Genomic DNA, 14,636 nt, shown 5'->3' on the forward strand with positions numbered 1-14,636 from the left:
AAAAAGCAAACAGACTTTGCAGGCATCTCAAGAAGCCATACTGGCCCTGGGAAAAAGGAATAAGAAACAAGCAAGCAATCCATGCCCTGAAATATGTTTTATGGAAAAGATGATATTCAGAATTTGGTATATTTGAATGGTTATAATTTGTAATCCCCTTACTATTCTCTTCCATAATCCTACTTTATGTGACTCTTCCACAATGGTAATCAAATGAATATCATCCGGACTCGGCAATCGTCTCATACGAAAGGGAAAAAGAAACAGAAAGAAATTCATTCCAACACTGTGCCTCTTCGTTTAGTTGAACACCATAGAAGTACATCTAATGCATCAGAATTCCTTAAAACAAGATTTTCAGTTCTTCGTAAATTATACTTGAAACTTTACCAGGCTACATCGGAGTTTAGGCATGGTAAGCAATGGAAACCATTAACAGAGAAGCCAAAGGATTCAGTCTATCATTCACTAAATCGGATTAGAAAGCAGTTGGCTTTCACCTTCGCAAGAGAAATCAATCCATCCTTCCTTTCAAGATTCTCTCCTTTACTTCATTTGGTGTACTGTAGTAGAACATTAAAAAAGAGGCATTAAAATTGCAGTGAAATTTATCAGAAAATTTTAGAAACTTCATATGCAACAATTTACTTTCCCTAAAATTTCCAGAAAGGAAGAGTTAAATCTTTAATGGTCAGGTTGAGATATCATAGTACTTAATGGAACTAAAAGTAGCATGGAAAAATTATTTTCCAAGCAAGTAAATAGTGTGCAGTGTAACAAAAAAGATGTATCAGAAAGCTTACACAACATATACATGTCCTCCCCAACCACTCAAACAGTCACGGTCTACAGATGATAGCAGCGCCTGAGAAACAGTCTCGAACAATTCCTCAGATTCCTGAATAAGGACTTAAAAGAGTCAATAAAATTTTTATATCAAGGAAAATGCTCCAGGAGGAGGAGCAGTTTACAGTAGCAATCACATAATGAATTCAAGTCAACTAGCAGGATGGTCGAAAGTTATGCATTCAACAACTCACAATCACTTCCTGCTACTGAATTATTAAGTTATATATAACCAGTAAAATCTAGAAACATCATATGCACAGGGGAAGGCAAGGAGCATGGCCAGATACACCCAGCTATATTTGGATTGAAACCTGTAACCACCTGCTTTCAGGCTGTTTGGTTTCACAGCACCTATGGAACACCATTATTAGTCTTATATCATGAACAATAACATTAATGCTGAACTCCTAGCATGGGAAGACATCAGCAGCAAGAGGAAAATGTTAAGATTTATCTCACTCACCATAATATGGGTCCTTTGGAAAGAGAGAAACAATCGCGCTTTTGAAAGAATAGAAATTGATTTTAACAAACTCATTGATTGTTAGTTTCACTATTTTAGTTCCATTATTTTGGAAAATAACATCGACTGTCTTGATGATCTTGGTTTTATTGTCGATAGTTTAATCAACTTGTAAATACATTGTAAATGGATTGTGCCCTCTTGGCACCGTAACATCAATACAACTCTACACTTTTATTTCAAAAAAATATTTGCGTTGACATATAGGAAGAAAAATAAAAAAAGGCTTTCGAAGGGGAATTAATTGCCAGTTTAGTTCAGCTTCAGATTCTGCTGCGAGTAAAAAACTGAAGGCAAAGACATCTTTAACAAGATATAGGTTCTTGAAAATTTTGTTTAGTATTTTGAAGAACTATTTTTTCCAAGTATCATGCATATTAGTAAATCATTTGCTTTTATTTGCAGCAGATATAGAGCTAGGAAATGACTTTTGCTTTTGCCCTTCCAAAGTATTTATCCACCACTTTCAAGACAAGTACTTAATGTACGGACTAAAATGTTTTCTGCTGTCTCACTTTGTGTCCTTTGTCCTCTTTTTCTTCTTTACTTTATTATTCTGCTGCTCATATGTCTTCTTAAGACCCCTTTTTCTTCTCCTACCATATTATTCTGCTGCTCATATGCCTTGTTAAGAACATAAACTCCATATTTGACAAAGGCCTTTGGCCTAATTTCTCAGCTCCTGGTATCCTGTATGAAGAGGTTTCCAGCAAGCATGCTTGCTTACAGTTTTCCTCTAGTCCAACTAAAACAGGGGGCGAAAGTCAATGCTAACGATTTGGTGCTTCATTCTCAAATTGGTTAACAAATTTAATTACCTGTATTAAATTTATAGTTTTCAATTAAGTACCCTAAGCAGAGAACCAATAGGGTAAAAACTAAAATAGAGCATTCAAATGTCGACCATCCAACAGGCAAGACATAAGACAAAAAGGATAAGTATCAGACAGCAGTTATCAGACTGCCCGATCGAACACAGTTTTCCCCCTTCTCCTTAGTAGACAAAAACTTGATTCTGAAATATCTGTCCTCCTTCTCCAGACACATATCAAGACATATATCAGCCTAAACACAACACTCGACATATATCAGCCACACAACACTCAAGAGATATATCAGCCTAACTCGCTAAATACAGTTTCCTCTCTTTTGTTAATAAATAAAAACTCAATTGCCAAATATCTGCCCTTCTTTCTCCAGCTTACTTTCCCCTTCCCTCTCCCCACCCTCTCCACCAAGAAAAGGTAAGACACACATTATTTAGCCACCAGCTCAGAATTGTCTAACACGAGTGTCTTTTTCTTTCTTCAAGGGGTAATATATTTCCAAAATTTTATTGGTTGTCTAGTTGTCAATCATATCCTACCGTTTTTCCAACTTCCAATCAAATCAAACAAAAGTAATTCAAGTTACAAACCATGTCAGGCTTGAACATAGACTCGCATGCACCATAAAGTGACTCTGAAGCAGTGCCAGCAACAACAAAATCTTTTGCAAGCTCCCTGCATATTAGGAAGAAGGGAAATACATGGTTATATTTAGATCTCTATATGTTATGCTTGCCCACCGTCTATTTGAGAGGCACACTAAGCAAGAATAGCTCTGTAAATCAGAAAATATGCAGCCTCATATATCCATATTAACAAAAACAATGAAAACAAATTTTAGAAGATAAAAAATGAGTTAAGCCACTTCTTGGAAACTGGTCTATAACCAATAGCGCACATTCAAATAAATAAAGAAGTTTGTGTGACAAACATAAGGCACAGTAGAATATTTTTTCCAATCATAACCATCTACTCACGATTTACATATGAAAACTTCTCAATTTCAAAAAGCAAGGTAAGACACCCAGGGCAACACAAACACATGACTGATTATTTATCCATAACAGAACAGATAGAAAGTCCTATGTCACATTTGTATCTTGCTGGCAACGATTAACATTCACTTTCGGGGATGTATACAGGTGAAGCAGGTATAGAAGAACCAAAATCCAAGTCAGACCAGATATTATGCTAATAATATATTTTTTTAATTGATTTTTTTATAAAAATTATGCTACAGTGACTTTTTATTGATCTTGTTTTATAAATTACGGTAAACTATATTGACATCCATATCACCATTTGAACACATAAAGAGGAAATATTTGAACTTACTTGGCTCCAATTGAATCCATAGTGCAGATGAAGGGCTTGTCTTCCTCTCCCAATCCAGCAATCACGGGTTGACAGAAATAGGGACCAAACCTGAAGTAAAAATTGGCATATTCCATGGGTCATAATTTATGAATACAGTGGTTCCACAAAGAAATAAACAGAAGCAGTAGCTAGGTTCTCTAAACTCCTGAAGTAAGGGATTTATGTTTTGTACGAGAAAAAAGCAGCTACACCAATCTTGGTTACTTCTGGTTCATCTTAAAAGTGTACTAACAAATTATTTCGCCCCCTGCTATAGAAATAGTAAGAGTACTTGCGAAAAATAAGAAAAGTAAAATCAGTAAGGCATACAAGAGAAGCTTGGTAATTTATGAGTAGATACAAACCATGGTGTGTAAGAGAAGGGTGTAAGATGCACAAAGTGGGCAATACTAGTGCTGAAGTGTCAAGGGTACAAGTAATGGTTTGACTGGGAAGGTAAAAATGAGATATTGTTTCACACCCATGCAATAAGAATTGCATCCATGTATTTGCCCCGGAACATCCAAGCAAAATATACATAATTTCTTTTTTACCAGCCTAGGCACTTTACTTGTTAATCCAATACCAAAATTCTATAGCCGAGAGCTAGAATCAAGTTCTACAACAGTTAGACAATAGCCTGTAAAAATGTTGTCCCAGGTGATTGTGTAACTTGAAAATTTATTGCAACATGAAAATTTTCAACATATTAAGCCTCGTTGGTTTCCTTTTCTTAGTGGGTCCGGGGGAAAGGGTGCAGAAATATATTATTCCATGCTTGAGAACTTTGCATAACAAATTGGTACACCATGTTAACACCAACATGAGCGCCACAAATATTTTTGCTCACATCAACTTAGCAGCACGCCAAAGTCACAACAGTGGCTGCCAGGAACTAAGCAGGCTCATTGAAACGTGCTATGTTTTCCTAGATGTGCAACAGATCTATTCTGCTCAAGGATAGGCCACATGGAAAAGAAGAATGTCGATACAAGTAGTTCAGCTTGCTGAGAAGAATGAATCCAAGTTCATATGCTGATCTATAACTGAACTAAACACATCTAATATAACATGCGTGCCAAGCCAGTATACTAAACCTAATAATAGCTTTAGCACGCATCCTGAACTGAATAGCTTCAGCAGATTATGATATTGATGCAAAATAGTACTATCCTCATACAAAAATTAGCACAAAATGCCGCCTAAAACATCAAATGATAATTATCCAATTCAAAATACTAAGAATAACTAAGGGGAAATAAAGGAAAATAAATATTCAATGAACCAATAAAAGAAAATAAAGCTATCCACTTGCCTTTTCTCATAAAGAAGAGCAGAAACAAGACTAGCAAATGTTTCAGGCTTCATGTCCCTCTCTTCTCTAAGTTGGTACAACTTATGACGGAACACGAGCCGCTGATACCTTCAAATTACCAAAAAGGAATTCTAGTACAAGTAACCCTAAAAAGCCAATAATATGTGCAGGAAGAGTGGATAGCTAAAAGTAGAATGAAAAGGAAATTTGAAATGACTTACAAGGTCTGGGCATCTGTGCCGAGACCGGATAGACCGAGGAATAAGCGATCGTGAATCTTATAGATCTTCTGGAAATCAGTGGCGATGGTCTGCAGCTGAACCCCTAGTCGCCGATCGCTGGCAATGGCGAAGCAGTTCTTCCCCACCATCGCTATTAACGCACTCCCATTATATTCGAAGATCTGCATATCATTACAACAATCATCATCATCATAAAAACACCTTTTTATTCAACCACTCCTACATGGTTCCTGCGGACAGATTAAGGGTTTTAGAGTGATAAAAGTAGAGAGACGAGGGACTTACCGACATTGCAATAACAAATTAGGATTGTACTAGTACTTTTATTTTTCGAAACAGTATGATAAATGGAGAAAGCAGAACGGGGAAGAAAGGTACGAGTGAAGAGTTGGAGCAGAAGAGCCTAATAACGGTGATGGCTTGAGGGACAATCCAAGCTTGGACGAAGACGGGTGCATGGGGCCCGACCCGCTAACCCATATCAGGGTTTAGTTGGATCAGGCTTTATCTGGGGTCTTGGCTCGGCTGCACAAATGATAAAAGCAGTTTACAAACATTTTAGTTGAATAAGATGATATGATTATATTTTCAGTCAAATTATTAATTTATTTTTATATATTATATATAATAATAAATGATATATAAAAAATATATAATAAAAAAAAATTATTTATTAATATAATTATATTTATGTTTAAATAAATAATTATTATATATAATTAAGTATATAATAACAGTGATTGAATGATAATAATACATGATGGGAATGGTACAATTTTTTTATATTTGGATGATTATATATTAATGTATGTTAATGACATATTTTTATTTGAATGATAAGATGGTATGCTTGTATTTTCAGTTAAATTACTAATTTACTCTTATATATTATATGTACTGATAAATTGTATATAATAAAAAAAATAAATTATTTATCAATATAATTATATTTGTATTTAATTAAATAATTATTATACATAATTAAATTAAATTTTTATATTTAATAAAATAAATAATAATTTGTAAAGATAAAAATAAAATTAAGTATATTATATGATGGTATAAGGAGAGAAAAAAATAACATTTCGGTCATAGACTATTAATTCGGTAATTTTAAAATTTATCTCAAATTTATTGGTCGTATACCATTTGCTACTATTTAAAGTTGAAGTAAATATGATTTTCTCATACCCGTATAATAGTATATATTAAAATCTTATCATTCACCATAATCCAGACATAATATAAATCTATCCGAAAAAGTAACCATATTATGCCTCCTAAAATCACGAATTATTGTTAAATACTTTTGTTTAATTTTATATAACGTATAATAGTTTTGTTTAATTTTATTAGGAAATAATTTATATTGTCTCTTACTAAACTAAAAATATATTTAGAATAAATTTGAAATGTACATAAAATTTATTTATAAATTCATACTTTACTATGGTTAAAAAGAATTATTTAAAACGAGAAAAAAAATGAGTTCATATAAATTTTAATTAAAATTATAAACTTTGAATTCCATCAACTTAATTAAATATTTTGGGTCTATATAAATTTTATTTACATAAATTTAAAATAAATTAATTATATTTATATGATTCGCGGAGATCTCGTAATTATTGATTATATTATTTTTTTATTTGGTAATTTATTTTTATTTCCGAACGTAAAAAATATGAAATCTAAAAGGAGATTTTTTTAAATGAAAAAGAGATCTCGACCCTTATTTTAATTTTGTAAATTTTTTTTTACGTTCGTAAGAATAATAATTTTTATTTTTTAAAAATTAAAATTTTAATTTTATTGTTATAATTAATTTTATAAAAATAAAAATTAAAAATAAGCAAAGAAAATATAGAAAATAAATATTGAAATAAATGATAAATATGTGAATAAAGCCGGTTATGGAAAAGAAGTGGAAAGCTGGTGAACTTCCAAAATGGTTGCCGCAACTGCAGAAACGGAAAATTGAAAATCCTGTTTTGAAAAATCAATCTCACTTTCAAAAAGAATAAATAAATGCCATTTCGTGTTCGATTTACAGATATTTCAATCCTGTTTCCTCAATTCTGCTCATCTGCTCGCTCCAACACAGAGAGAATCAGAGAAGGTGTGAAGAAGAAGAAGAAGAAGATGGTGCGGAGTTTGCTGTTCCTGTCGGTATTGATTGCGGCTTCGATGATGGAGAAATGCGGAGGAGTAAACGTGAGTTACGATGGAAGATCGTTGGTGATCGACGGTCAACATAAGATTCTCTTCTCTGGTTCAATTCACTATCCTCGAAGCACTCCTCAGGTTTGTTTTTATTTCAAAATTCCACCATCGTTATCTTCTTTCTGAATCATCTACTGATATTGAGTTCAATCCTTCATTGTGTTTACGCGTATTTGGTCAAATTGTCGCTCTGAAAAACTGAAACAAGTAAGAATATGTTAGAGAGAAGGAGAAAGTAGGAGGATGACGACTCTTACCAAGCCATCTGCTGGTTTTGGTTTTGACCAGCGTCAAACCTGTCCATAGCAATCCATTAACACTTTAATTTATTTATATCAAACAATATTTATTTAAATTCATAATTGAAAATTAAATTATTGTAATCAATAGTTTTCCGATTTACATAATTCTTATATATATATATATAAATAAATGTATATTGAGTTTAATATAATTTCAGTATCAATATTAAATGCCCATGAATTTTGCATCGACACTATCCAGCCCATGGATAGTTTAATTCATGGGCTGGGCTAGTTTTTATTAATTCAATTTGGGCCTCCTTTTCTCTTTTCATGTTTTGCTTCTGTCGTAGTGAATGTTTCTACAACTGTAATTTAAGTTAAAAATTTTAAAAATATTATTAAAATAATTATTTATTAAAATTTTTACTCAAAAGATTATTTAATATTTTGGTGTTAATAATTGTATACAAATTAAGTAAGTAATTATTTTTCGTTGTCATTAATTGAATGTCTTTTAAGTATATTTTCCGGTGTTTATTATCATCTGACTTAGAAATTAAACATTACTATTTTGTTTGATATTAGGGTTTTGGCATTTTAATATTAACATGATATTATTACATGTTGGTATAATTTTATAATGCCATGTTCATTGTAAGTATAGTTAAAAGAAGCACTTTATAAAACCCAATAAAAAATATTAAGCACCCAGTTGAGTTAATCCAAATAAAGTAGCAAAAATTTGGACATTGGAGAGTTCTTTAGCCAACTTCAATATACAAACTATAGAGTCAAATATTAGGAATAAATAATTTTTACTTTCTATAATTTTTGTTACCTCCAAAGAGGGAGTGGTTGCAAATTTTATGTTTCTTTAGTTTCCTGTATAATGAATGAATTAAATTTGATTAAATGCAGATGTGGCCATCTTTAATAGCAAAGGCCAGGGAAGGTGGATTAGATGTGATAGAAACTCTTGTGTTTTGGAACCTTCATGAGCCTAAACCAGGACAGGTCTTCTTCTAAACGTTTATATAGAAAATAGAAACAGACGTATAGACATACTCATGTTAATGTTGGTAATTGGATACTGTGTCTCTGCGTGTTTTACAGTTTGATTTCAGTGGAAGAAGGAATCTTGTAAGGTTCGTAAAGGAGATTCAAGCCCAAGGTTTATATGCCTGCGTCAGGATTGGACCGTTCATTCAGGGTGAATGGGGTTATGGGTAAACCACTACTCTTTTGACATTTTACTTTTAATTTGATAATGTAGATATATACATATCCAGAATGGGGTGCCTTCGATCTCAAGGTTGTAACTACCAACTGAAATCTTCAACACCATTAATATCCTTCTTGGGAGAAGATTTCCTCTGGACAGCTAATTGGGATGTGGATAAAGGATGGAGAGAACACAGTAAAATTGGGTATTAGAGCATGGTAAAAAAGAAACGTGGAAGTGCAGGTAAAGCTTCATCAAGTGTCGGGTGGAAGAAATATTCTTGTGTTGCTGTGAGTAAGAAACCTAGCATGGAGATAATGTAAGAACATTTTGCCAGTAAACCTTAGATTGACCTAAAAGGGATTGACCTGAATACGTTATGTGTTATGTGTAGAGGGCATGTGGAGTCATAGGAGCATCTGGTCCAGAAATGTGAGTATTCGACCATGGTACGGAAAATCAGGCCATTGAGATGTACACAGCTATTGCATTCTTGTTTTCATGATTGGTTGCAACATAACTTGGGCAACGCAAATGTTCATGTAAGGCTTGGTTTATGGTGCTTTTATGGGGCATTTGGAGTAAAACCAATGCATATAGAGTGGGAGATGGTAGGAGCATGTTACTCTTGCTTTAAAGTCGCAGACAGCTTTCTATGAGATGGAGCAAATAAACAATCCACAGGACTTGGAAGGGAGGCAGCTTTCAAAATGTAGTCATTTCTCAACAATATCAAACCTGGAAACTACCACCTGAAGGCTTCTAGAAGCTTGATTCAGATGTTTGTTTTAGTGATAAGGAATGGATAGGGTTGGGGATGATTTTAGGGATTGCCGGTGAAAGGTATTATTTGTTGGCATGAGACGGATTCCATCACCGAGCACAGTGGAGATGGCAGAGATCCTTGCATTGAGGTATGAATTGGAAGTATCTGTATCAAGAAGTATCCATAATATAATAGGGGAGGGTGACTCTCAAAAACTCTTTTCTTCACTTTTATATAAACCTCAGGACGTTTCAGAGTTTGGGCCATTAAGAGACAATGTATTAGATATCCACATGTTTTTTTCAGTTTTGTTTCTTTTTAGTTCCTAGATGTAATCATGGAGCAATTATCTTAGTTATGGAGGCTTATCTGTACCTAATGTTGTTTTGTTTACTTAGAAGCTCCTGATTTTGCGTGAATAAGATGATGTTCTCTTCTCATGATATAGTGAAATATTTTCTTCCAAGGAAGAAAAGAATTTCCTCCATTAAAAAAAAAGATAAATGTTTGATAGCCTTCTCTCCTCTCCTTTAATTAAAATTATGCTATATACAGAGTACCAGGAACAGTTAAAACTAAAGTTCTTTATGATCATATTGCAGGGGTTTACCAATCTGGTTGCGTGATGTTCCGGGAATAGTTTTCAGATCAGACAATGAACCATTCAAGGTATTACCTTCACCAATAGTTAATCATCCCTATATAATTCTTTCCATTTGAGCCTGCTTACAATGGCATGGGAACCACTAATGCTTCTTTTGATTGATATTTTAATGCAGAATCACATGCAACAATATGCAAAAATAATAGTAAATTTATTGAAGTCTGAGAGGTTATTTGCTTCACAAGGAGGACCAATTATACTCTCACAGGTTTATACAAAATCTACAAAGCAAGTAGATTTACATGCTCTTAGCTCTTCACCTTCCATCAGATCTTTTATATGAATTTGGGTTACATGTAGATTGAAAATGAGTATGGAATGGTCCAGAAAGCTTTTGGTGAGAAAGGGAAAGCTTACCTTCAGTGGACTGCAAAGTTGGCTGTAGAGCTTGATACTGGCGTACCATGGGTGATGTGCAAGCAAGACGATGCTCCTGACCCTGTGGTTAGTCCTAGTCTTATATAAGCTTTTGCTACAAGGTTTTTTTGTTTCAGTTAATTAGAGAAGCTGAAATTGGCAGATCAATGCATGCAATGGGAGGAGATGTGGAGAAACATTTGCCGGACCCAATTCACCAAATAAACCAGCAATTTGGACTGAGAATTGGACAACTTCGTATGTTTTACTTAAATTTTTTGGACACAAATTTGAACTTCCTTTTGGCAAACAGTTGTGGAATTGGTCAGAATTGAACCAACTTTTTCTGCTTTTACTTATTTACAAACTCTAAATATTAGGTCGTGGAAAAGAGACTAGCTTATGATAGCACCATCTGGCTTAATTAAAGGCGCCCCAGTTTGGTGCAATTTTTTATTTTAGTTTTTGTGTTTCAAAACTATTTTTGCAACTAAACATACTTTAGATAAAAATCAAAGTCAAAATCTCGTTTTGATAAGTTTAAATACAAAAATTATAATTCGCAACTTTTAGAAAATAATTTTAATTTTTAATAAAAATTTACTCTTGAAATTTCAAAAATTATTTTTCATCAAACACAGTTTCTACTTTGTACAAATTTAAAGTACAAATTACAGCCTCCCCCTTGCTCCCCAAAATGCCCATTAAGATATATGCATGCATACATAGGATGATTAAACATCTTCCATTTAGTTGCTGTTTCAAACAGCACTTAATTGGTGTTTTTAAATTTGTTGAAGCTATGAAGTTTATGGCAAAGAACCAAGACTACGATCAGCTGAAGATATTGCATTTCATGTTGCGCTGTTTATTGCAAAGAAAGGAAGCTATGTGAATTACTACATGGTGGGAATTCTCTCCTTGTCACTTGCATGGAGTAATAAGCAGTATATGTTTTGGATTTGAAATCACAATGTTTATGTCTAAAAGTTTTAAGCAGTTCTGACACAGTCGTTTTATTCCAGTATCATGGTGGAACAAATTTTGGCAGAACTGGTTCCGAATATGTACTGACAAGTTATTATGATAAAGCTCCTTTGGACGAATATGGTAAGTTTCATTGCTCTCATCACATATCTCAAAACTTCAAAAAATTAAAAATCAAAACTCAACTTGATATATGTATACAGGTCTGCTTAGGCAACCAAAATGGGGTCATCTTAAGGAATTACATGCTGCTATCAAATTATGCTCAAGGCCTTTGCTTTCTGGGGTTCAGACGAAAATGAGTCTGGGTGATCAACAAGAAGTAAGAACACCATGAAATTGTTAGTTTCTTTCTCACTATGCAATATGTATAAGTTAGAAGAGAGTGAGCCAACATTTTGTTTACAGGCATTTGTCTTTAGAGAGAATTCACAAGTATGTGCTGCATTCCTTGTAAACAATGATATAAGAAGAAACGTTATGGTCCAGTTTCAAAACATTTCGTACGAATTGCCTCCAAAGTCGATTAGCATCTTGCCAGACTGCAAGATTGTAGCCTTTAACACAGCTAAGGTATGATTATAATCCATCCAGGCTACTTTAGCTTTTCTATTTCCTGGGGAGTTAGTTAGGGACTTTTTCTTTTTTCTGAAAAATTCTTATGAACAGGTAACCACACAGTATACAACAAGGTCAATGCAACCAAGTAAGAGGTTTGATTCGATTGAGAATTGGGAAGAATATAAAGAACCCATCCCTACTTTTGATGAAACATCATTACGGGCAAACACAATATTGGAGCAGATGAATACAACGAAGGATACATCTGATTATCTTTGGTACACTTTCAGATATGAGCATCAGTCCAGTAAAACTAAATCTGTGCTCCGTGTAGAACACCTTGGCCATGTACTACATGCATTTGTTAATGGACAATTTGCAGGTATATAAGCTGTTGTATATTTCTTTTGTTATGGTTGAAGCACATCAATGGGATGCAGAGCCGTAAATTTACCTTGTTGGTCGTTTAGGATATGGACATGGGAGTTTTGACCAGAAAAGATTCATAATGGAGAATACTATCTCTTTAAACAATGGAACAAACTATGTCTCCTTACTCAGTGTAACGGTTGGATTACCTGTAAGTCTCTCGTACTTTCTACTATTAATTTATTGCTGTGATTGCTTGATGTACAGTGCTAGAGACTACAGCTGTTGACAAGTAGAAACATAAAGAATTATTGTCGTTCAATTTTGAGAAATCATTTCTTTTAATCTTGTTTTGGCGTGAAGGATTCAGGACCTCATCTAGAGCGACAGGCGGCCGGATTACGGAGTTTGAGAATTCAGAGAACAAAAGGGTATCTTGATGATTTTCAAGACTATCCATGGGGATATCAGGTTCCTTTTTTTTTGTTTTTCTTTTTTTCTGTTCTTGCACTTTCTATAAACTGTCAGTCTACTTCTAATCATATCTGTATTTTTTCTATCCCATAACATTCTTTATATGGCATTTCTCAATGTAAAGTGATAAACCATTTTCAAGAGTCTTGCATAATTGTTTTATTGCTGAATAATTTTTGAAGGTTGGGTTGGTAGGAGAGAAATTAAAAATTTACACAGAGAACGGAGCAAGAAAAATCCAGTGGAGCAAGCATAACAACTCCACTCATCAACCACTTACATGGTATAAGGTAAATATAGGGTGTTAGTTAGCTTTAATTTTTACTCTTTCTATCCTGGGTTAAAATATACCACTGGTCATCTTCTTGATTCACTTGTGAAAAATATAGACTTTTTTTGATGCCCCCCCTGGAAGAGACCCTGTAGCACTGGATCTTGGGTCTATGGGAAAGGGTGAAGCTTGGATTAATGGGGAGAGCATTGGTCGATATTGGGTCTCAATCCTTACCAGAGGAAGTCCTTCACAAACATGGTATATATGGATAAGACAAATTGCTAAATTATTCTTCTTTTAATTTCTACATTATGTTTTTAAACAAAAGGATCCTAGAAGTTATGTGTAAATCAACATTTTTAATAATTAACCATTCGTTTTAATAGGTACAACATCCCTCGATCCTTTCTAAAAACTACTGGAAACTTACTGGTGATATTCGAAGAAGAAAAAGGAAACCCTGCTGAAATATCAGTTGATACTGTGTCAATCACAAAAGTATGTGGCCAAGTGAGTAAATCACATCCTCCTCCAGTAATTTCATGGCGAGGCCAGCAACAAGATGAACCTGTTGAAAAGACCAGACACCATGGGAGGAGGCCTAAAGTAAATCTTCGGTGTCCTCCGGGAAGGAACATTTCTAAAATCTTGTTTGCAAGTTTTGGAACACCTTCTGGTGACTGCCAAAATTATTCCGTTGGAGCCTGCCACTCTTCTCATTCTCTGCCTGTTGCCAAAAGGGTAGGCGCTACTCTTCAACTTTTTAACAAATCATGATTCAAGTTCTTACTTTTGTTCCCGTTGCTATAAAAAGAAATTTCCATGGTTTCATTTTTTTATTTCAAGTATTAACTAACATACTGACTGTATATTTGGTGATACGAATATATATATATATATATAAGGCTTGTGTAGGGAAGAATAAGTGCTCGATTCCATTACGGAATGATAGATTTGGAGGAGACCCATGTCCAGGCATATCCAAGTCATTGCTTGTTGATGCACTATGTACATGAAACCACCATAACCATTCATCTTGCAGAGAATAGTTTTTTTTTTTTTTGAAAAAAAAGTTTAATGTTAATAAAATTGGTCTAATTTTGGTATAAATTTACATTAATTTTTAATTTTCTGTCAGTATCCAATGAATTTTTGGATTATCGATAAACTTTAATTATTGATTGAATTATTGATAAAGTTCGTGTCACAATCTTTCCATTTATTTGCCGATAACATAGTTTCATTATTGTTCGATTATTTAAAACATCACATCCTATTTATTGATTCATTTGATTTCTCTGTTGAAACTATCAAAAGAAGAACCAATTCACTTTGGGTTTGACCAAAAAAGAAGAAGAGAAAAGAAAGAACAAACTCTGTTT

General features: G+C 33.7%; 2 protein-coding genes across 6 annotated transcripts; one reads left to right on the forward strand and one right to left on the reverse strand.

Annotated features, from left to right (window-relative positions):
* Positions 1–254: 254 nt before the first annotated feature.
* On the reverse strand, positions 255–5,557 carry LOC110813588 (proteasome subunit beta type-3-A). 2 transcript variants are annotated; one of them, XM_022040791.2, is made up of 7 exons: positions 5,398–5,557; positions 5,092–5,273; positions 4,871–4,978; positions 3,535–3,624; positions 2,790–2,874; positions 804–898; positions 255–563 (listed from the first exon to the last, which is right to left on the reverse strand). In XM_022040791.2, exons 1-7 carry the CDS (start codon positions 5,401–5,403, stop codon positions 515–517), a joined length of 615 nt encoding a protein of 204 aa, XP_021896483.1. In that variant the 5' UTR covers positions 5,404–5,557; the 3' UTR covers positions 255–514. The 2 variants fall into 2 exon arrangements, with proteins under 2 accessions (XP_021896483.1, XP_021896484.1); XM_022040792.2 differs by lacking the exon at positions 5,398–5,557 and having other exon boundaries at positions 5,092–5,279.
* A 1,525-nt stretch (positions 5,558–7,082) lies between these two features.
* Positions 7,083–14,472, forward strand: BGAL16 (beta-galactosidase 16). Of its 4 annotated transcripts, XM_022040805.2 has the most exons (18): positions 7,083–7,416; positions 8,499–8,594; positions 8,694–8,806; positions 10,171–10,237; positions 10,348–10,440; positions 10,533–10,676; positions 10,753–10,847; positions 11,390–11,495; positions 11,615–11,699; positions 11,780–11,898; positions 11,985–12,149; positions 12,246–12,519; positions 12,608–12,717; positions 12,870–12,977; positions 13,163–13,270; positions 13,370–13,512; positions 13,641–13,995; positions 14,160–14,472. In XM_022040805.2, exons 1-18 carry the CDS (start codon positions 7,141–7,143, stop codon positions 14,268–14,270), a joined length of 2,568 nt encoding a protein of 855 aa, XP_021896497.2. In that variant the 5' UTR covers positions 7,083–7,140; the 3' UTR covers positions 14,271–14,472. The 4 variants fall into 4 exon arrangements, with proteins under 4 accessions (XP_021896497.2, XP_021896499.2, XP_021896500.2 ...); XM_022040807.2 differs by lacking the exon at positions 7,083–7,416 and adding an exon at positions 9,197–9,716 and having other exon boundaries at positions 8,527–9,121; XM_022040808.2 differs by lacking the exon at positions 7,083–7,416 and adding an exon at positions 9,197–9,716 and having other exon boundaries at positions 8,527–9,092.
* The last annotated feature ends 164 nt before the right edge of the window (positions 14,473–14,636 follow it).

Source organism: Carica papaya, chromosome 1, assembly GCF_054855325.1.
Source record: "Carica papaya isolate Zhongbai chromosome 1, ASM5485532v1, whole genome shotgun sequence".
Lineage (NCBI taxonomy): Eukaryota > Viridiplantae > Streptophyta > Magnoliopsida > Brassicales > Caricaceae > Carica > Carica papaya.